Source organism: Silurus aristotelis, assembly GCF_946808225.1.
Source record: "Silurus aristotelis genome assembly, chromosome: 11".
NCBI classification, from domain to species: Eukaryota; Metazoa; Chordata; class Actinopteri; order Siluriformes; family Siluridae; genus Silurus; species Silurus aristotelis.
Genome location: NC_139584.1, coordinates 7539522 through 7563905, shown reverse-complemented (window position 1 = coordinate 7563905; position 24384 = coordinate 7539522). Strand labels below are relative to the sequence as shown.

At 39.7% G+C, this 24384-nt stretch overlaps 1 protein-coding gene across 6 annotated transcripts in view; it reads left to right on the top strand.

The window, feature by feature from the left end:
- Window positions 1-24384, top strand: part of pde4d (phosphodiesterase 4D, cAMP-specific) — a 168714-nt gene that overhangs the window by 78347 nt on the left and 65983 nt on the right. The window contains exon 1 of one of the 6 annotated variants that reach the window (XM_083555350.1): window positions 14234-14606. The exons of 4 other annotated variants lie outside the window; for them this stretch is intronic. In XM_083555350.1, the coding sequence (XP_083411476.1) occupies window positions 14593-14606 (14 nt within the window). In that variant the 5' untranslated portion in view covers window positions 14234-14592. Of the gene's footprint in view, window positions 1-14233; window positions 14607-14945; window positions 15245-24384 lie in introns of those variants that run through there. One more of the 6 variants, XM_083555348.1, reaches the window with a different exon arrangement.

Below are 24384 nucleotides of genomic sequence, written 5' to 3'. Positions count from 1 at the left end.
AGTCGATTGTTCGTATTGCGGATACATGTCCTGTCGAACGCTCCACTTCAGTAGAGAGCTCTTCAAAGAGGGTGCTCTTGCTAGCATTCCTCGAGGTTCTAGCCTCACTTCCGCCGAGGTAAAGCGCCGTTTGAGGTCATGGGTTCGCAGTTGGACCTGGCAGAAAAAATTGGGCTTGTCACATTTACATTTACATTTGCGGCATTTAGCAGACGCCCTTATCCAGAGCGACGTACAAAAGTGCTTCAAATCTCTAGTAATGAATAGATCTACACTGGTACGCAAGATTACAAACTCAATATAATATAACTCGAATTCTACAAACTTGGAAAGCGCTAATTTAGGTATTTCAGGAAGAGGTAGGTCTTCAGTCGTCGCTTAAAGATAATCAGGCACTCTGCTGTACGGACATCTAGGGGAAGTTCATTCCACCGCCTCGGTGCCAGAACAGAGAAGAGCCTTAAAGTGTACTTACCTCTCATTCTGAGAGAAGGTGGTACCAGTCGAGCAGTGCTGGAGGATCTCAGACAGCGTGGTGCAGTGTGAGATGTGACGAGGTCACTGAGGTAAGATGGTGCTGGTCCATTTTTGGCCTTGTAGGCAAGCATCAGTGTTTTAAATCTGATACGTGCAGCTACTGGAAGCCAGTGAAGGGAGCGCAGCAGTGGGGTGGTGTGGGAAAACTTGGGCTGATTGAACACAAGTCGTGCCGCTTCGTTTTGGATCATTTGCAGTGGACGAATAGCATTCAGGGGGAGACCTGCCAGTAGAGAGAGTTGGAGTGGTCAAGTCATGAAATGACAAGAGACTGAACAAGCACCTGGGCAGCCTGTATGGACAGAAATGGTTGAATCCTTCAGGTGTCACTTTCTCCTTCCTCGGATGTCACTTTCTCCTTCCTCACCTGCCAGATCCAGCACCTTTTTCCAGGGCTTGGAAGCCAGCATCACCACTCGTACTTCCCCTTACAAGGACAGTAGGCAATGCCCTAGGTTAAAGCCCAGGTAGATGACAGATCTGAGGACCGTCATCTTTTTAACAAGAGGGCTTAGACGAGATGACTGTTCCTGATGGGTTCCGCTAGGGGGTGTACGCCTCAGCACATGGTGCAAGCCTCTCCTCAGTGCCCTCGGGAGATTGGCCTGTTAACCCTGCCACCTCCAGTGCTTCAGGGCACAGTGATCTCCAGCGAGTGCCTCCCTCAGCTTCCACCTGGAAATGAAGCAGATTTGGAGGAGTTGGAAAGACAGCTTCAGGGCATTGCTCAAGCTGCTGCAGGCACACAGAGGTCAGTTTCGAGAGACTGATCCCCTTAAAAGACTATCCGGCAGCATGAAAGCTCCTGCCAAACGTGTCTCGAGGGGTCTTGCGCAATGTAAGATAAAGCTACACTTGGCCTTCTATACATGCGACACCTACAGTGGTGGCTCAGAACCAAAGGGTTCTCAAAGAAGGGCAACCCCCTTAACACAATCAGGGTCACGCACATCGGTGGTCTTCTACATCAACTACAGATTTGTTCTGTGGTCTCGCACGACAGATCCTCCTGTGGGTTCAAAGTAAGCTGCTCTCACTGAGGGCAGTATACATCCCAGGGTGGTTGAAGCAGGGAGCAGACGTGTTTTCGAGGCAAAGACCGAGGCCCGGGGAGTGGAGGCTCCTCCCTAATGCGGTGGAGCAGATATAGAGGATGTTTTACAGAGCACAAGTGGACCTCTTTGAACTTCACATTGTCCCCTCTGGTTTTCCCTCACTCACCCAGACCCTTTTGGAATGGACGCTATGGTGCACCTAAACGCTTGAGGCCCCCATTTCGCCGCTTCCGGGTGTTGTGGAGAGAGTTCGCCAGGATGGATTCCGTCACCTCCTGGTAGCCCCATGCTGGCCAGGCCGGCCATGGTTTGCCGACCTGGTAAACCTTTTTGAACACCGGTGATATCACACTTTTCCGTTGGACTGATTAAACACGTGATCCAAAGCATAGTCATGCAGAGGCGTTCCCAAAGAGTTGTTGAAGCAGCGTCTCGTTTCCTCGGGGAACCAGTGTTACATAGGTTAATTAACAATTGCATTGTGTGCGTGCTGGCCATGTAGATCGATACACACCCGGGTACCATTATGATATTCAGCAGGTGCTTTAGAGTCCCTTTTGACAATTTTTTCTTCTCTATGTGGACCAAGGGATTCTTATTTGCTGCTTCAGCATTACCTTCTGAAAGCCCTGTGGGAGTTCAGTGTCAGCCTAGCCTGCTGTGCCGGTGCTTTTTCCCTTTAGTCTATAATCTATAAGTTTTTTAATAAAGAGTTTGAAACAGACCTGTAATAAATTGTTTTTTAGACTTTTTTCTCAATCATTACCAAGTTCTTGCCCCCCGAGCTGCCCACTAGCTCTCTGACTTATCTTAAGCTCATTACAAGGACTTTTTAAATGTCCTAAAATTGAGATTAAAAGAGGCCTTCATTTAGCTAGTGTATATCTTGCTTGAGAAGGGTCCAAAAAATAGACAAATTATTGGGCACCTGACTTTTCCAGCCATATGTGGCTTTAAATTTTCCCAAACCCGTTCCAGCATGACAATGCTCCTGTACATGAGTTCCATGAAGATATGCTCTGCATGGTTTGAAGAGGAAGATCTTGAGTGAACTGCTATAGAGCTCAGACCTTAACCCTGAACACCTTAGGCACAATGGAACAATGACCAGTTCATGCCTCCTCAACCTCACCAACCTATTGGTGGTGCCTCTACCTGACTTTACTAACACTCGTGAGGCTGAATGAGCACAAATTTCCACATGCACACTTCAAAATGTAGTGGATCATCTTCCCAGAACAGTTGAGGTTATTATAAGAGCAAATGGGGGAATAACTGTGGAATCAGATGCTCAAAAAGTACATATTGTATTGTGTTTAAAGTCTCAGTCAGGTCTGTTATCCTTTTGCAGAAATAAAATTGTTGTACTTAAACCCACTCATTGCTGGCTGATGATGATGTTTGGTAGTATGTTCCTAGTGTGGTCAGATAATTAGATCATATATATTTTTGATTTATTTATTATTGCTAATGTCTCTGAAACTCAATTGTTGCTTTGAAAACGATCAAAAGTAAAAAAAATTTCTGCTATGTTGATCGTGTTAAGCTTGTTTTAAGTAAACTGTTAAAACGCATCGGATGTAAAGCAATTTGAAAAGATCCCTGCGAAACCTTTGATTTGTACATATTGTATAGTTGGTACATGAGTAAAATAAGACTTCATTCCTGATGATCCATGATCTTCAGCTCATATTTCTTTACCTCAAGATTGCAATATAATCAAGTCTCTTTCAGCTCCACTGTGCCATAGCTCTCCGTTAGAGTTTGTAATGTGGTTTTTAATCTAATTTGTGCAGCCCTTGATTCTGCTGATAATCCCTGTATGAAGGCCACGGATTAAAAACAAAAAAGAAGCTTCCTCTGGCCTTTCAGAGGAAGAGAGAGAACATGATTAATGGCTACTAAGTAAGAGGAAGGGAGCAAATGAAAATAACCACCTCTCATCCTCATCATGTGCTTGTAGTATCAAATTCATTAGATCCAGCTGTTATCAGAACACTGCAGAGCGATGAGAACCTACTCCCTTATGAGCTCTCTTCTGGGATTTGGAGCAGGTGTCAAAAATGTGAGAAGACTGTGGATGTGTCTGCATTTAAAACTCTTTGCAGTCATATTTATTTAATAATGTAGTCCTGGATTGTCAGAAATGTATTTGAACATATGGTTTCTCTTGATTGCTTTCACAATCAAACGATGGTGCAGAGCAACACCATGTTTACGCCATGTTCAAACTTGAAGTACATTAGGAAGTGTATAAAGTGAATGAGGCTCTCTGTGTGTGTGTGTGTGTGTGTGTGTGTGTGTGTGTGTGTGTGTGTGTGTGTGTGTGTGTGTGTGTGTGTGTGTTGGCATTATATCCATTGTGTATGGATTGGCTCCATTTTCACTATTATAAAGCACTTTGGTTTGGTGTGTACCCAAGGTTTTTGGTGCCAAAATGAGCCAAACTAAAGACATAATTTGAGTGGTCTTCACCAAAGTTATGATTGGTTTGAATGGTTTGGTTGATCTTCACCAAAGTAATTATCGGTTTGAGTGATTTGGTTGATCTTTACCGAGGTTATGATTGGTTTGATTGCTCTTCTCCAAGGCTCCTTATTTAGTATGCCAGCACATTGGGGTTACTTTAACACTTTACTGTTAGTGTTTGTTTGGTTTAGTTTGGCATTCCATCCCTAATATGACCAAGACCACACTCTTGGTCAAAAGTATTGTCTGCCCTCTTCTGCATACAGGAGCCTGCAGATGCCAACCATTGTCTAGTATTACTCTGATTTCCATTGGTGAGAGAGAGAGAGAGAGAGAGAGAGAGAGAGAGAGAGAGAGAGAGAGAGAGAGAGAGAGAGAGAGAGAGAGAGAGAGAGAGAGAGAGAAAGCGCGCATGCTGAGCTCGCATCCAGAGACCACAGCCAGTTTTGTTCTTTTGGACTCAACGCCATTTGTGATCTCGGGATGATTTGATAAATGTGTTTCTGTTGTTCACACTAAACATCAACAAGCCAAAAAAACAAGATGGCTGAAAATGTTCCTTTATAAGTCAGAAATACAGCAATAGAATAAGATGAACAAACCTCTGCCTAATTAAGCAAAGAAATCACAAGAATTACAAGCACAGAAGAGCACGCATGCAGCAATTCTATAATTAGGTAATTATATAAATACTAGTTTAAATATTTTGGTGTGTCCCATCTCCACATTTATTTTTATCTTGTTGTACATTACATTAGTGCAATAATCACCTTATAATTAGTCACTAGTGTAATTTCAACATAACATCCCAGGGTGGAGCCGTTATCAAAACCGAGCTCTGATCGTCTGCCAGCGGAAGACACTGTCATTTCTGGCAAGGTGACACTGCAGACTTTCAGAGAAGATTACATGTTGTTCTTATTCGCAAATAACACGCAAAAATACCTCAACACCGTTAACTACATTAGAGAGAGTGAGAGAGAAAGAGAAAGGGAGCGGGAAAGAGAAGCGAGAGCGAGTATGAGCATACATAAGAGCTGTGTGGAGGAGGAAGAGTAAGCGGGTGGCTTTTGCCCTGTTCTCTCTCTTACCTCAGATCCAGCAGGCAGAGCTTTACTGATGTTATAGCAACCCTGCTCTCTACCTGCATTCAAGCCTCTAAACCTTCTCCTCTGTTCTTCTGCATTACACAACACTGCTATTTATACTGCCTCCACCGAATCTCTGCTTTGTTTCCTTTACGAAGGGAGAAGGTTCTTGATCTAATAAACAGGCAGTAATAAGGACTGATGGCTTCAGTACTTCCACACGTACTATTAATTGTTCGCGTATGTGCTCCGAGTGCCTATTTAATTCTTTTGTTGACATAATAAGTGGCACGGTTGATAAGATGTATTATTTTTCTTCGTGTTTCCCATCGTGAGCTGGATTGTGGGTGGATTATATATGACTTTTTTGAATATTCGACTACTAGTGTACTTCTCAATCGCTTACTTTTTCGTTTTGGGTTTTTTTTTTGTTAGTTTTATGTGAAACCCTTTGCACTAAACTGCATTAGATTATCACACTGCAGTTGTTTATGAACCAATTTTAGTTGAATCTCATTTAAATCGTATTAGAGTTAAGCTTTCGATATTGAATTGTAATTGAAATACTAATAAACCTCTGCACTCACTGGTAAAGTTTACAGACTGATTTCCATCACTGATGTTTAAAAGGATGCACAACAAAATAACAGTATTGTTTTTTAGCAAGGCTCAGAGTATCACCAGTGGATGTGTTCTTTCAGGTGAGGGCAAAATGTAACCTTGGCAAATCTATAGGGATTTTTTACGTATTTTACTGCTCCACGTTCCAGAAATGTTTAAATGCCAATGCTTGCCGTGACCTGTCCATTTAGCACTCTCTATTACAGATACTCTTTTAACACCTTAAAGATGTTTGAAGAGGCAACCTGTAGATGGATCTTTATTACTACTTTATTTTTGCACAGTACAGTTTGCTGTGTGCTTTGCTTTGATTGCCAGTGTCCACATGCCTATTTATGAGCACAACTATGTACACTAGGCTTACAGCACATAGTGGAGATGTGACATCACACGTCTTCGTACCGAAACGTTTCGGTACAAGGCTTTCGGTTCAGTGCACGTGTGTACCGAATGCAATCCTGTTTATGTGCGGAACATGGTTAAAATCTGAGTTTGAACCCTCACACTCTCAAACATGCATTTTCTTCTTATTATTATTAGCATTATTATTATTAAACTTAAAAACATACACAACAATGCCAGGGGTATAAAAAAGAAACTAGAGTATGCTTAAATAAGTAGAACAGTTAAGTAGAACATATTAGAAAATTTATATTAAATGTAAACCACACACATACACACTTTATACACTTCTGTATTACCCAAATGGGGTCTAACAAATGTAAACTATTAACCTTATTATTATTATTATTATTTTCATTTATTAAATTTTATTGAATTTAATTTGTGCCAATTTAGGAATCAATATAATAAAAGCATGTATAGCAATAATTTAATTATTTTTATATTATATTTATATATGTACAGTACAGACCAAAAGTTTGGACACACCTTCTCATTCAAAGAGTTTTCTTTATTTTCATGACTATGAAGATTGTAGAGTCACACTGAAGGCATCAAAACTATGAATTAACACATGTGGAATTATATACATAACAAAAAAGTGTGAAACAACTGAAAATATGTCATATTGTAGGTTCTTCAAAGTAGCCACCTTTTGCTTAGATTACTGCTTTGCACACTCTTGGCATTCTCTTGATGCCTACTTTGAAGAACCTACAATATGACATATTTTCAGTTCACTTTTTTGTTATGTATATAATTCCACATGTGTTAATTCATAGTTTTGATGCCTTCAGTGTGAATGTACAATTTTCATAGTCATGAAAATAAAGAAAACTCTTTGAATGAGAAGGTGTGTCCAAACTTTTGGTCTGTACTGTATATATAATATATATAAACTTTTGGTCTGTACTGTATATATTACTTCATAAAATATTATTTTATATATTATTTAACCAAACAGGCATTTTATTCAGTTAAGAAGCATTTTTTCCTCTTTTTTTGGCATTTTTTCCTCTTACTGTACTGAAATTGAACCGAACTATAACCCGAAAACATGAATTTTGTGTACCGTTACACCCTTAGCACATAGTAACACACGTTGTTGTTTTTTGGTATTTGACTATTACCCAATAGCACTATCTTTATTTATGTAGTAACAGCAGTAAACAGCATGATTACCTCTGACCCTGGTGAAAGGACAACACTAAGATTTATGATCTAAAGTAAAATCCTAGCAGAAATCGAATGATCTTTGTTTTCACAGCTTCTGAGACCAATCGAGGTCAAATCTTTACCATTATAAATATTACGTCAGGAATATAACTCACTTTGGATTGCTCTTTAAAACAGTTTCAACGGTCATAAGAACGCGTGAAAGAGAAATGGTCAGGCTTTTCCACCGTTTGCTCATCACATCGATGTATTTATCTATACAGGTTGCGTCAGGCTGTGCCATAAACCATTTCCCACAGCTCACAACCTCACTGTTTAAGTGGCACTTAAGCTCCTCTGGCTTTTTCATGCTTTAGCCAGTAGCTGCAGATCCCAACGCTCTAACCAGCAGTTAATCCATCAAGCAAAGGAAAAGCGTTGATTGCATCGGGACACTAATTGCTCTTTCTTGTGAGCATGTCACGGCTGGATTTCTCCGAGCACCGACACCTGAGGTGTGACAGAGTTTGTTTTGGTCACTTTTGGCCCCTGCGCTAATAGGATTCATTGCTTAACATTGTTCTGTTTGTTAAAATGCACCTTGCTGTTGGCATACTAATGATGTTTATGATTGGCTAACAAACAAAAAAACAAAAAAGCTTGTAATTGATGAATGGCTTTAAGATATAAATCTAATGATGTGAATTGCCTCCAACACATCATTAAGTCATTAGAACTTGCAGTGTTCCATAAGCAAGGATATTTAGATATAATTTCATTTCACACTGCGAAAAACACAGCTACTGATTTGATGTGTTGTTGCTTGTTTGCTGCCTGGAGCTCTTGATGAATGTGTTGTTCCTCTTCAGAGCTTATTTTCCCTGAGTGCATTTTAACTACATCGAGCGAGCGAGCGTTGGAAGGGAAATTTGCCGTATAATTTCCGGATAATCTTTGGCCTACACCGAGGCTTTCGTGTCCTTGTTTCGTCATAGTCAAAGTTGTTGAACCTATAAACCAGAGACCAAATCTGAAAGGATTTCAAGAGACTGCTGTAATGGTCGAGTGCTTATTCTTTTTAGCGCTTCTTGTTATCTAATAAAGGCAAACAGCCAGAAATGGAGAGCCTTTTCTGAGCACTTTAGAATATATATTTAAAATGTGCCCTAAATAGTCCTTTCCTGGTTCCCTAATGATTTTATGTGCAGACCTTTATGTAAGGTAAAAACCTTTGCAGTATAAACTCAGTGAGCATCGATAGTCGGAATGGATTTTTCTATTCACTGCAGTTCTTGTGATATATTCTGCATATTTTCACTGCAGTAAGCTTCTTCTGGCTGCATTGAAGGGAATCCAGAACCTGTATTGGGGTGAGGTGAATACCTATTACTTAGATGTTGTCTAGATCATTTTTTATCAAGTTGTCCCAAGAATGTCTTCTCGTTTACTGTCATTTTATTCTTTCGACCCAATTGGACAGCGACGATATTTTTGCGGCCGATATCAGATCGGCCATGGGTTTAAAGATTCTCACTAGCGTCTTAGGAAGAGTGAACGAGCCTGTGTGGGAATTTTTGTGGAATTAACATCTATTTTAAAGCAACAGATGAACTGAATCGAAAATGAAATTTGAACCAAACAGGGGGAATGTCAAAGCAAGGTCAAATGAATGAGTTTGTCTCTATTAGCTTCTGTTCGAAGTATTATTTTAGGGTATTTCTGACATATAAATACAGTAAAGTAGCCAGGAGTAAACTGAGCGTGGAATATTGAGCATGCGTACAGCTTGTTCTGTAAGATAACCTGACCACATCACATGACCCTGTGTGTCCAAAGCTACTCTTGTAGTAAACATACAGTAGCAACACTAATGCTGTCATAATAAATAATACATGCACTAATTTCTAATACATCAGGACATAAGAGAGTGTATACAGAGCTTTTGATTCTTATATCATTAACCATTAATAATGAATTTGTAATAAAGTATTCATACACTATACAGACTAAAGTTTGTGTGCACCTGACTATAAGCTTGTATACTTTTTAAACATTTCATGCCACATTTAGCTGCCGTTTGCTGTTATAATAATCTCCACTCTTTTAGGAAAATGTTCCACCAGATTGTGGCATGTGCTTGTAGAGATTTGGGCTCATTCAGAGACAAAGGGTGTGAGTGAAGTCAGGTAATGGTGTAGGGTGAGGAGACCTAAGATCCAACACATTTAAATCAGGGGTCTCCAGACACCAAGACTCATATCATTCGGTATCGGGCCACACAGAAAGAATAAAAACTTTTTCATTTTATTTCCATTTTATTGACATTTTTCCAATCTGCAGGGAGTTTCATATAAAACATGATTTGCACCTGTGCCCAATTTCCTGCACTTGTTTCTGCTGCTTTTTTTTATTTTTATGCCTCAATAAATTAAGCTCCACTGATTCTGAGTAACATTTTGAGTTGTGAGTTGAGTTACATTTTCATCATATATGGAGTAATGTAATTAATAATTGAATGATATGTTTAATAACGTTATATTTGTCTCTAGGCACGTTCTTATTCATCTTCTCCAATATGGGCGAGGGAATATCAGCCACACAGACACCAGGACATGTATGAAAGATATCCGAAGTGTAATAAGATAAGATAAGATATACCTTTATTCATTATTTATAATGGAGGACAGAATGCATATCTAAACCTCTGTAATGATTATGAAAACGATGAGACGATTACTAGATAAGAAGAAGTCCCACAAACTAGATCAATTACTCCTGATAGAATAAGTGATTTTTAATATTACCTACAAATAGTAATATAACATACACATTATTGTGCCTGAGACCCACACAAAGATCTAATAAACCTTATTTACATTTGTTTTGTACCCAAATGTACACAATTTAAATTGAATTAATCACTTTGCCAGGACGTTATCTTAAAAACAATTGTCAAATCGAACACACTGTGAAATTTACAGCCCTACAGGCGCCACTAAGCCCCTAAAGACAAAGCAGATCCATTTGTTCACTCATTCATCATTTGCCATTCTTCCACAAATAAACCCTCTTTAGCTCTCTCTGTCTCTTTCCTCCGAGCTCATAAATGATGTGAAGTAGAAAGCGAATGCCACCACAAATACTCAGTCTATTACACAAAGCTGGGCTTATAGCGCTCCATAGAGCCATTGTGCAGAAGTTGTCCTTTATCGGCGGCATTTGTTTCCATTTTTCTGGCTCGAACTGCAATACTTCAGCTCGCTGGTCCTGTCTGGTGACAATGCCACCTGTGAGACCATTATGATAAGCACAGGAAATGCAACCTGTGCCAGTAAATGAAAGTAATGCCTGTATCAGGGGAAACATAATAAACACTGGAGACAGATAAGGAGCACTGGTGCAATGCAGAAAGTCTATTTCAGGAAGCCGGGAGCCTGGCTGGTGGGCGAGATAGAAACCCGGTGGGACGCTCATTCTGAACTTCTTTACTCACATGTGTGAGCCTCCTCACTGATTCCTTATGAATTCCTTTCTCCATATCAGAGGTTTGCAGTTATGTCATGACGAACTGTCTTCCCTGGTAAAGAACATGTAACAGGTGCATTTCTTGTCTTATTAACTTCAAGAGGCTGGTGATACCAGGACTGGTTACAAAATGAACTCCTTGTGCATATTCCATAACGTGATTTTTTTTTTATTATTCAAATAATAATAATCCCTTGTCCAAGAGGAAAAAAGGGACACGGTGACAGTTTGCCACATCATACCACCCTGTTGTGGATTTTTTTCTGTACCAGCATGCCCTGTGGTTCTATATACGACAGATTTCTGTTAAGCCACTTTTGTGTTTGCCGTCTCAGAAATTCGAATTCTATGGATGCCACAGTCTTTTGTAGCCTTGTGTCAGGAGTAAATCTGGCCATTCTCGCTTTAAAGATAGTCATAGCCAATTAAAGGCATCTGTGACTAATATAGATGCAAGAGCAGTGCTTTTCTCTGAGATGATAGTGCTTTTTGAGATGATAGCGCTTTTCTCTGAGATGATAGCGCTTGTCTCTGAGATGATGGAGCTTTTCTCTGAGATGATGCCGCTTTTCTCTGAGATGATAGCGCTTTTCTCTGAGATGATAGCGCTTTTCTCTGAGATGATAGCGCTTTTCTCTGAGATGATAGCGCTTTTCTCTGAGATGATAGCGCTTTTCTCTGAGATGATAGCGCTTTTCTCTGAGATGATAGCGCTTTTCGCTGAGATGATAGCGCTTTTCGCTGAGATGATGAAGCTTTTCGCTGAGATAGCGCTTTTCTCTGGGATGATAGCGCTTTTCACTGGGATGATAGCGCTTTTCTCTAAGCTGTTTGAAAAGATGCGATCAGCAGGCTTCACCTGTCCCAAAGGATTTTTGTGTTAGACTTTACCCTCCACTGTTCGTGGCTGTCGTATAATATGAAGGAGATTGTTGGTGAAAATTGGCAGGTGACCAAATTGGGGATGTGTGTGTATATATATATATATACCAGTTGTGTATATACAAATGAAAAACAATGAAATGAGAAACTGTTTTTAGAAATTTTCCTGGAAACATTACATAGATTCAGGATTAGTTCAGAGTCAGATCAGTAAACACCCTGAGCTCCTTTCTTCTCAGCTGAGACCAAAACACACTTACACAATTAACTAGATATATTTTATCACCAAGTCGAGTAAGTCTACCTAAATGCAATTATTTTTCTCATTTTCTGAGAATATACTTACACATTGGAATTCTTAGATGTTAAAACATTTTTACATATACTATTTGGACAAAAGTGTTAGTACAACTGACTTTTCCAGGCAAATGTGGTTCTTCCCCCGACTGTTACCACAAAGTTTACATGTCCTTGGAGCCCCAAACCTGTTCCAGCAATGCCAATGCTCCTGTGCACAAAGCCAGCTAGATGAATATATACTGTACATGGGTTGGAGTGGAAGATTTTGAGTGGCCTGCTATTGAACTTTGACCTTAAACCTATTGAACAACTTTGGGATGATTCGGAAAGCTGACTGCACCCCAGGCCTCCTCACTCCACCAGATCAGCACCTGGCATTACGAACACCCTTGTGGCTGAATAAGCATAAATCCAAAATCTAGTGGAACATCTTCCCAGAAAAGTGGAGATTATTATAACAGGACATGAGAAACAAATGTTCAAAAAGCACATTAACCAAACCCAAAACCTTTATTCCAATAGTGTATTTTACATAAATAATTCATAAAAATAGTTCTTGTAAAGATTTTATAGTTGACTTTGATGATATAATGTCATCATTCCGGGACGTTCTGAAATTTAGAACAACACATCAGGTTTAAAAAACATGAACAGGTCCTGGAAAAGTGTTTTCCTCTAATGAATAAGAAACGCTAAATGTTTTTGTTATAAGGTTGTTATAAAACAGTACAAACGGTACAGTTGTATAACTGTAAAAAGGGTCAGGTTTTTCCATGTCATTAGAAGCCTATTCTTCTGCCCAACAGCACACATCCGTTCTTACGTCCAGGCATGCTGCAGCATGAGCCGCCTCCCACCCGGCCGTGCTTGCTTTGGCTCGAGCTGCAGCGAAATTAATGAGCGGCACAGCGCGCCGAGGGCTGACCGAAATCGCCTGCAGTTGCGGATCATTGATATTTTAAAGCTCCATCTGCTGCATTCCGCTATGGGGAAATGCCGTTATGTAGAGGAGGATTTGGCTAACGCAGTCGGCTCTACTGCTATGAGCCAAAAAAAGATCCTTTTCCCCCAAATCTGTTTGTGACAGATGAGTGGGTGATGCCTGTCTGTCCAAATCATAATATATCTGAATCACTGGGATCATCTGATTGTGTGGTGTAAATGGAATGTCTAATTGCTGTTCATAAAAATGACTACCAAGTACTGCAACTTTGGTACAGATGATGATTTTATTTGTATATATTATAGTGTCTGTGACAAAATACACTATGTGGATAAAAGCCAAATGTGGTTCGTTACCACAATGTTGGAGGCATACAATTGTATAGGATCTTCGGGTGCAATAGCATTCAATTTTCATTTCATTTGAACGAGGAGTTCAAAAAACCTGCTCCAGCAATGGCAATGCCCCTGTGCACAAAGCCAGCTCTAGGAAAATATGCTTTCCATGTGATGAAGTTAAAGATCTACAGAGATCTGACCTCAACCCTATTGAACAACTTTGGGATGAATTGGAAAGCTGACTGCACCCCAGGCCTCCTCGTCTTACCAGATCAGCACCTGGCATTACTTACACCCTTCACACACTCCAAAATGTAGTGGAACATCTTCCCAGAAGAGTGGAGTTTATTATAACAGGAAATGAGAAATAAATGTGGAATGTTCAAAAAACACAAACACATCAGATAAAACATTATGACATTATAACATTAAAACCAGTGAGTAAATAACACTGATTATCTCTTTATCATGGCACCTGTTAGTGGGTGGGATATATTATGCAGCAAGTAAAAAAAATTTTCTCAAAGATGTGTTAGAAGCAGGAAAAAATGGCCCAGCAGACGAACTTCTGTAGCTCATATTGCTGAAGAAGGTAATGCTGTTAATGCGCGACAGGTCAAAACTGTTTTGGCAGCAAAAAGGTTACCAACACAATATTAGGCATGTGGTCATAATGTTAAGCCTGATCGGTGTCTATGTGTCTACAAACATTTTTCCATATAGTGTATTTATCCTTTTTTTCAAGTGTGTGGTTGAATGAGACACGAATCATAGCCGTCACATGCAGTCGACAGTGAAAAATCATAATATTAATCATGTTGCTGAAACTAATATAGTGTGTAGTTTGTATGATTCAGCACTATTATTAAATCCTACCCAAATGTGTAGACCGTCATCCTTCTTACTCCTCTCTGCAGGTCTGTGCAGCCCCTGAAACGTCATTTTAGAAAAGAGCAGGATGTGATAGTACAGCTTTCATTCCAGTGTTATTTAATGGAATGCGTGAGGGACGTAAGAGCGTGCATTAATATTTATTGCTCATATCGATCTACACGGACCGGAGGCGCAGGTGGTGTTAAAGAGAGTGGAAATGAAAAAGACAGACGATCAGATGAAATGAAAGATTAAAGATCTGCGAAGTAACAGGGCGATGTTTCTGTCGGCTAGATTTCAGAGAGCTGCAGGAACAGAGACCGGGCGATAAGAGGCCCCAGGCCTACAGTGCCAAACAGCGTTGAGAAAGAGGGATTAAACGTGTCCCACGGGGTCTCCGGAAGATGTCTTTACTGAGGTAAGAGCCGAGTCCTGTGAGGATCAGCAATCTGAAAGAGCCAGAGGTCAGCTCTCAGTCTCATTAGCGGGTCAGCGGGTTGACCGCATGACGCCAGGGAAAGGGACGAGAGCTCTTTTTTCCTGGCCTCTCAAAAGCTCTGTGGTTTTGTCTACCTCAAATGCCGCACACATAAATGCACACACATGCACACTTTCACAGCCAGGGGTTGAGGAGGCTGAGTGTAGGAAGCGCTTTGTCATGGCCCCTGTGAACTTGCGTGTCTGCATGGAGCTGCAAGGGGAAAAAACGACTGGCGACAGGAAAAAACAACCGCACTTTTACGTCACGCGATAGCGTAGTTCGGGGGTTTGGTATTTCTCATAGTGGTTTATAGGAGGAGAAGAGGTGCGATTTTTTTTATAAAGGGCCTTTTAAAGTAAAGCAGTTTTTCGTGCTGTGGATGTTGAGCAGTAGAGAAATGCCTACTGCTGCATTATTTTCAGAGCATTGTGTCTGAGGGATAGGAGGGATTTTACTCAGGTCACACAGATATAGACCACCTGTGACCTCATGAAGCGTGGCAGTCCTTACAGGGTGAGAGAGAGGAGGACGATTCACTTGAGTGATTTTCCATTCAGAAGACATTCCTGGATTTGGTGAGAGCAAGAGAGAGAGGGTGTGTGTGTGTGTGTGCATGTATGAGAATAATTGTACAATTTCTCAGTCCACTCATGCATGATGACTAGCAATTTTCTCAAGTATCAAAAGTATTTCTCTGCATTTGTGGTTCTGAATGGAAGAGAGAGAGAGAGAGAGAGAGAGAGTAAGAGTGGGTGGGTGGGTGTTTCCATACATTTTGACCCTACAGGAACATTTGGAATGTGCCTACAAAGAAAACCTTTTATATGCAACCAAAAATGTTTATTTTAGTTTCTGAGGTGAATAGATTTTGGTGTCACATAGCATTAATTAGATGCATCGATTGTCCATGTCAAAGGAAACTTTGACTCAAAAAGGGTGTATTTGTGTGTGTGTGTGTGTGTGTGTGTGTGTGTTTGTGTACCCTGTCTGTGCAAAGCTCGATGTTCGGCACTCAGTGTAAATTTGACGTTTAGCGGCAGAGTGATTTCCTCCGCTGCAGCATTAAACAGCCGAGGGATTTTTGCTGCCAGAGTGTAAATCAAACACAGATTAGAGCAGCTGATTAGCATTTTATCAGTACACAGCTCCTTACAGCACCTCTGTGACTCTCTCTCTCTTTCTCTCTCTCTCTCTCTCTCTCTCTCTCTCTCTCTCTCTCTCTCTCTCTCTCTCTCTCTCTCTCTCTCTGTTTGTGTGTAAGTCTATTCTGTCCCTGTACAGCTTTTAGCAATAGTGTTACAATACATTCCATCTATATGCTTGACATTCTGTTGTGCTTTACCAAGACACATTGTTTTGTCTCCATATCGAAACGCATGCTGTCAGCAGAATTTGGAAAGGCATCATACTGTATGCAGCTGGGATACGTGTGTATCAGCACACGGTGATCTCCAGCCTCATGGACAGCGATATAATGGATGCAATGGGTTAATATTTAACCAGCAGTACAGTACATCGATTAATAAAGCACAATACATCGATTGAATTTTTTTTCCTGGCATTACATATGACAAATCAGCATTCAGTACTGAAGTAGGTCGGGCGGGACTTGAAATTTCAGATGATGTGCACCTGTAAACGAACAGCTGATTCAAGTCGAAATAGTTTTTAATTTGGTGTTGAATCTATAATGATCGCAGATGTTGAGCTCATTTATGAGTTGTCAAGGAGCACCTCAACAACTCTGACTGGCTGTATAAGACTGTAGAAAGGATATCACTCATAATCACACACTCCAATGTTAATGATTTATAATCACACACTTGGTGTCACTAAGATGAGGATGAGTTCCCTTTTTGTGTCTGGTTGCTCTCATGGTGTCCTCCTCATACTTAGGAGTTTTTCCTTGCCACAGTGTCCCCAGGTTTGCTAAATTTAAATATAAGTGAATTTTGTTCTATAATTCTAACATTCTGTAAAGCTGCTTTGAAACAATTTCCATTAGAGGTCGACCGATACGGCTTTTTCTCTGGTCAGTGCCGATGCTGATATTTTACAATCATGGCAGCCGATGGCTGAAATATGATACACTTGGCCGATTTTCTTAAATTTTCCCCCTTCATCTCATAAAATCTTATTTCCAATTTCCTCAGAAAATTACTTAAATTAAACATTTAGTGAACATCACAAGCTTTTCCAGTTGGTGCACTTGTTATCAGGGAGGTTTGAGTGTCGGTCATTTTTTTTTTTCCCGCCTCGTGGGCTCTTGTCGGACGGCTTCAGCTCTTTTTTTTTGCTGATTCTACATGTCTAATTGACGGCGGAGCTTGTCGGCGAGAAAGAGAACTCTGATTGGCTAATAGCTTAGCGGATCAGCACAGGAAAAAAAACCACAGCACACAATTGTTGTCATTCTTGCTCTTGTCTTTGCAATTTAGCAGACATGGTTGTAAAAAGCAACACGATTACATTAGTAATGAACGCTGCTTGCTTTATACAGTTTACAGTTGCAGCTCTTCCGATTTCCCTGTTTGGATGCCGAATACAAACTACTGCCATCTGCTGGTATGGGGGAGTTATGTTTTTTCACACAAGTGTGGAATGTACACAAACGGTTTAGTGTGTCAGATGCGCCTGCCTAATATCCGGCCTAATTTGCAGCACAACCGACTGATGCCGATTAATTAAAAAATGCCAAAAATTGTCCCGATTTATCAATTGGCCTCTAATTTTCATTGTGAAAAGCACTATAGAAAAAATTTAATGAAATTGATTGATTTTTGAATGAAATTTATTTGCATTGAATTCAATATTTGTATAGTGCTTTTACCAATGTGTATTATCCCAAAGCAGAACTATACACCAATCAGGCATAACATTATGACATTATACATAACACTGATTATCTCTTCATCATGCCACCTGTTAGTGGGTGGTACTGTATATATTAGGCAGCAAGTGAACAATTTGGCCTCAAAGTTGTTGTGTTAGAAGCGGGAAAAATGGGGCGAGCGTAAGGATTTGAATTTGACGAGAGCCAAATTGTGATGTCTAGACGACTGGGTCAGAACATCTCCAAAACTGCAGGTCTTGTGGGCTGTTCCTGGTCTGCAGTGCTCAGTATCTATCAAAAGTGGTCTAAGGAAAAGTGGTGTACCGGTGACAGGGTCATGGACGAGGCACAATGATGGAGACAACAGATGACCTGCTGTTGCTCAAACTGTTGAAGAAGTGAATGCTGTTAATGGTCGATGGGACAACATAGTATTAGGCAGGTGGTCTTAATGTTATGCCTGGATGGTGTATATACATTATACAATTGAAAATAAGCAAACCAGAGGTGACAGGGTTAAGGTAACCTCCCTGTGACAACATAGGGATGAAATCTTGTTTGGAACCAGATTCAAAAGTGAATCTGTCCAGATCTGACACCGCATTCTTTGCCTCTGTAACTATACAATATCATTAAATTAGCAATTGTGTAACATGGAACTTATAAGCTTATAACAACTTATAAGTACAGCTATTTCTTTATTATTTTTTTCAACCTAATAGAAAACTAAAACAAAGCAATTGCAGTCTGAAGTTGTCTTTCATTATAACCAGCCAAGTGGTACCATCCACGTGCTCTCATACCATTTACACTCTGTGTGCTGCTATACTAATTTGTAGCAACTGGAATCTTTGGAAGAGAGAGAGAGAGAGAGAGAGAGAGAGAGAGAGAGAGAGAGAGAGAGAGAGAGAGAGAGAGAGAGAGAGAGAGAGAGAGAGAGAGAGAGAGAGAGAGAGACATACATTATGAGGTCTGCTCATTGTCATGTAATGATTAAAGAAAATCACTAAGACTATTGGTGATAGCATAACTAAAATGAAGAGCCAGAAGGTAAAACAGACTAATCAGATCAGTTCCTTTACCTCTGAAAGAAAAAAAAAACAAAACAGTCATGAACACCAACTGGAAGGCTTATCTTGTATTTTTAGCCATGCATAGAGCTTTTTTTTTTACTATGCTAACACAATGCAAGTTACTTGAAGTGCTCCAGTGCTATAAAAGTCTACTTATGTATAAACACAACCCATTTCCCTGACATGAAATAGTAACATGTAAGTAACATGACAATTGCATTATTTAGCATATGGTGCAGAATGCGGAGACCTTGCACATGTGGTTCAGATCATGCAGCCAATCGCATACTCTTTATTTTGCACGGTTTTTGCTTGTGGAATTAAATCCAGAGGCTGAGTATTGAGTCATTGTAGAACAGGCTGAGCCTGGTACTGGTATTTGTGAAGCCTTCAGTGTTCACATGACCCTTAAGCAGTAGCCATAAAACAGCTCTGATTCCTCCACCATGTAACATTCTGAGGTATCTCTTGTCTGGATTTTTTTATTTTATCAGTACCAAACATGCAAGCAAAGGCTTTTTTAGAAAGACATTTTGAAAAAGCTTGTTATGAAAGTGATGTTGAGTTTCGAAACCAGCCGAATCGATGAAACTCTGATCTTAAGTCTCCTTTTCCCTCCTTCACCATGCTGAGTCATTTGATAAGGTCAGATGTACCTCATGTTTCCATGTGTTGTGTTTTTGGTATCTTTGTTGCAACAGCAGCACAGAGTCTATTTCTGAGCAGTTGTAATGTGCATTATAAAGATGTTTTATAGTTTCTGTTATATAATAACGCCATAATGCGCTTTTCTGATTATCCTCATTATCAGGTGTTGTGTAGCATGTATCTGTACATGTATTGTACTGGCTGTTTACACGATTTTTATTAAATGCTTTCAATTTCATGCAAACGGTACAATCGCTGAACTTTCCGTGCAGCTCAACAACATTAGATAAATAGTACAAAACATTACTAAATATGAACATATACTACTGGTCATGAATTTTCCAGTGGTTACACTGCAGGGACAGAAGTTTGTGGACATTTAAGGTTGCAAAAGTCTGGGAATTTTCATGACTGGAAACTTTCCATTGGAAATAAATAGAAAAATACGAGAATTGATATGTAAAATGGGAATTTACAATATTGCGGGGTTAGCTAATAACAGGAAATCCAAATGTGGTTGAAAACGTTTTGCTAATCTTGGTTAAAACAACCAGATTTCATGCAATTTTTGTAAAATTTTGACCCACCATATTCATCAATCACATGCACACTTTGCTGCAGGGCTACTGAGGCCACACCCCCTACATGTTCGTCCAAGTATTCACATAAATGACAAATATTACAAATTTACTTTTAAAATTTTCTTGTGCTTTGTGTAAGCTATTACAATTAAATCAAAGTCAAAAATGTCTTTTGTGCATTAGTATTGTATTAGTTTTTTTTTATTAGTGTATTGCAAATGTGTTAGTTTGCCTGCATGCCAGCTCAAGACCAAACAAAATGTTTATATATGATACAGTTCATATGATTTTCCCTAAAATTTTAAATGAATTCCCATAAATTCCTGTAAATTCCCATAAATTCCTAGTAAGTTTCCAAAATTCCCCAGATGAAGTTCCCATAGAAAGTTTTACGGGACATTTTCAACCCTTTGCAAGCCTATGGACACCTGAACGTAAGATCTGTATGTGCCTTTTAAACATCCGATTTGACATTCTGTCCGCATTTTAATCAGGTACTGATGTAGGTGAGGAGACCTGGGGTGCAGTCAGTGTTCCAATTCATCCCAAAGGTGTTCAATAGGGTTGAGGTCGGATCTCTATAGCAGACCATTCAAGATCTTCCTCTCCAACCCATGTAAAGCATATGTTTATGAAGCTTGGGCATTTTTGTGCTGGGACGGGTTTCATAGTATTTCAAATGAAGAGAAAAACAATTGTGTGCCAGCTCCAGGAAGAATCGCCTACAGCTGGATAGTCACATGTCCAAATTCTTTTGTTCAAATAGTGTACTTTTTGTCATGCCATATGCCCTGTGATTGGTATGTGCACTGATTGTAATCACCTCACGTCAGTTCAGCCTTAATTAGTTTGCCTATTTGTCCCATCTTATGTTTTTGTGTCTTCATGATGTCTTATCATGCATTTAGATTACCTCCAAGCCATGTTTCAGCATTTTTGTGCTCCTTATTTTCCCCTCTCTCACTTGTTCTTTCTTTATTTTACGGTTATGGATTATTTCTTCCTGCCTGCGTTTTGAGCTAATGCAGCAATTATGACTGCATGTGCTGGATTACCCTCAATAAACAAGCTGCTTAATATGCACCCTAGTGTCCTGCCTCACATTTGTGCTTGTTACAGTAATAAATTATGCGTTATCTTGTCTTCCTACCCAGATATCCATTTGCTACAGACATTTAGCCAGGAGATGTTTTTGTTCAAAGAAACTTACACTTGTCACAGAATCCTAACCACTGAACGTGCTCACAATTCGATTTGATTCACAATACTGGCTTCACAGTTATTTTTCGAGCTAAAGGAAAGTCATGAGAAGACTCTGAATCACAAATGGTGGAAAATAATGTACAGATTTGATCACTTGGAAAAGCTCGAAACAGCGGGTCAATGTTGAAAACAATCTGTACCTCAACCTCACTGTATCTAGAAGGCATTGACCTGAGGGGTCATTTCAACTGGAAATAGTCAGATGAAATTGAGTTACATCACTTCTATCTTTTAGATAGTAGATCAAATCGGTGCAGGCCAGGTGTTGCTGAAAAGCTACTGAACAGCTTTTGTGTTATGTGTTTGTGTAGCCATATAACTTGTAATATTTGACAGTCATGGTTATCATAAAAACAATAATTGCGACCTCTTATATTTAGCAATTGATGTATATTAAATTGAATACTGATTCACACAAAGGGAATCACACTTTCTCTCAATGCACAGAGTATCTGCTATCTGTATAGCATTCACATTAAAGCAAATAGTATATCTTATAATAAAGCTTCATTTGTGTATATATATATATATATATATATATATATATATATATATATATATATATATATATATATATATATATATATATATATATATATATATATTAGGGATGGGCGTCTCCATAACTGAGGCCGATGTGATTCGCATCTCTATGCATAATCAAAAATACGATGCATTACAGCTACATATGTAACATACATACATATATGTAACATACATGATTCACCCCTATTACGATGAGGAGTGATCCGATTCCAGAGCGATTCAACACAATGTGATTCAATGCAATACAATGCAATGAAAAAATATGATGCTATGCAATTCAACAGGTGGCTTTTATTTCTTTGGTTCAGACAGACAGCAAATCATTAATTTACTTCGGACTTCTACCGCATGTCCCTTTTCATAAAAAAAAACCCAAAAGATTAAATAAAACCAGATGTTCTTTTCCTGTTCAATCTACAGACAGATGCAGCTCTGCCTCTTCCATGTTAATCCATATTAGCCTCGGAGAACGCGCTCGAGAAACAGTTTGGCGAGAAATCAATCTACATATGAAATATTGATCCCAAATTATTGGTCATAGAGCATCTGCATATAATTATATAGAAATAATTTTTTTACAGATGCAAATATGTTAGAAACGATGCATTGCATCCATACCAACTTGTATCCAATGCAGACTTTTTTAAATTAACGCATCACATCGTAGCTTTTATGCTGATGCACCGATGTGAATCTTATCATCCCAAATGTATACAATAATAATGTTCAACAGTATAGAATGATTTTTTTAGAGTAAATCTGTCTTTCAGCCTATTGCTAATATAGGAAGGCTATGGCAGTGTTCATAAACTGATCACAGAGATCTGATTCTTTGCTCCTGGCACACAACAGAAATGTCATGTATTACAGATTCTGCACATTTCTGTTTACATCATCTCTTCCTGCCCTTTTCACTGTTTCCTGTGTTAAATGCCCATTGGTTAGACCCCTTGGGACTCTTCTTTTCCACTGCTAATGAGTGCATGGACCTATAATCTTCTTATTAATACCACCATTCAGCAGCACTGCTTCGAGTTTTCAGATCTAAACAAATTGTTCTTTGACTCGATTAAAAAGCAGTTATTAGTTGCAACAAAAAAAAAAGCAAAATCAATCATTTCAACTATTTTGAAGCTGAATGATCTCTTACCAGTTCTTCTAATTCAGGTACCGGAGTTACACTTCTGTCAAACTATCTCCAACTAAATTTATTTGACAGTTCTGTAGCATTCCTCTTTATCACTCAGCAGCACCCTCCCCCTCCTCAACCCCCTGTAATGCATTTAAAGCACAGTATATAATCCCCTGGCTAAGGATTTGCAGAAGTGCTGATTTCAGTGAAAATATTGGAATGTAGCGCTGCCTATCCTGCTGCTTCTCTCTCTGCACGGAGATAGAAGGCTTAGCTTCCGATTGATGCTTTATTGAATCTTACATCGTCGACAGCGGGGCGGCAGAGGGAGTGGGTGTTGCGCTGTTCGCTCCGCTCACAATAGGAACCCAGTGTCAGCACAAATCTACAGCCAACAATCACTTCTGTCAAGTGCTGCCATGCTTCAGAAACATAGCACGAAGTACACACTGGAGCAGCCTCCATTTTCCCCTGAAAGGTTTCACCGTAAAGGTTAGGACATCATTAAAATTCCAGCTGCTCCCGTGTGCAGTCTCTGCGCGGCCTGTGTGTGGCGGACGCCGTCCAGTTACTAGAGATAACAACAGCCAGAGTAACCGCTGACAGGTTGGCAGCAGTGCTCCTTCGAAGAGTGGAGAGTGTGAGTAATTAAAGCAGATTAGATGCTGCTCCAGCTGGTGCAGGTGTCGACATGTGATGGAATTAGTATTCCCGGTTTTCTCTCTGCCCTTTTTCTGCAGCTGAGTAAAGCTCTATATCTCACTGAATCACTCCAAACACGCAGGAGCATTTCTAATGCGTAGGCCCACAGGACTTACTCTTGCAAACCACTATCAAAGGAATCTTTGTCAGAATTTACTCATGCTGTCATTTTGTTGCTCAATGAGTAGTGTTTTGTATGAATTTGAATGCATTTTTTTTTTTCTTCTTTTCTTTATCACCTCCTGCATATTGAACTTGTTAATGGAAGCTTTAACGACTGAATTAGCCAGAAGCACACATGACCTTTTCAGGATAATAGCACAAGTATTGCTACACTCTCTGGACAAAAGCAACATGCTAAGATGTGGTTGCAGTATGGTTTGTGTTGTCATAAGCCAACTTTAGTCGCATTTGCTCCTTATTGTACAATATTAATAGGTTAAACAGCTTGACAATAGAAACACGGTCACTCTGAGGTTGTCCATTGTGGTTCATGTCCAAGCCGAGCACAACAATCACTTTGATATTCCACAATGACATTCGACAGTGTGACTATGTTACTTATTTTATACGCATGTTCTTGTGGAACTGCAGCATGACCTCAGTCTCAGTTTCTAAAATTCCAGCTACATGGAATGTCTCGCTCGGAAATATTTGGATAAGCAGTAGGGGTGCAACGGATCGCAGATGATCCGAACGGATTACGACTTACGGTTCGGCACGCACGCGAACCACGGATCCATTGCTCATTTCATAATTTGCGGCTTAATCTTAATTCATTTTAACGATAGCAGAATAAAAGACTGCTTTTTAAGTCACTTCATCAGTCAACAACAGTGGCAAGCAGAGGGGCAGAAGGAATTGCAAAGCCTGATTCAAATCGCATGTGATTCAAATCGCATGTAGCATTTCCTGGCCGTAACTTTTCTCGTAATTT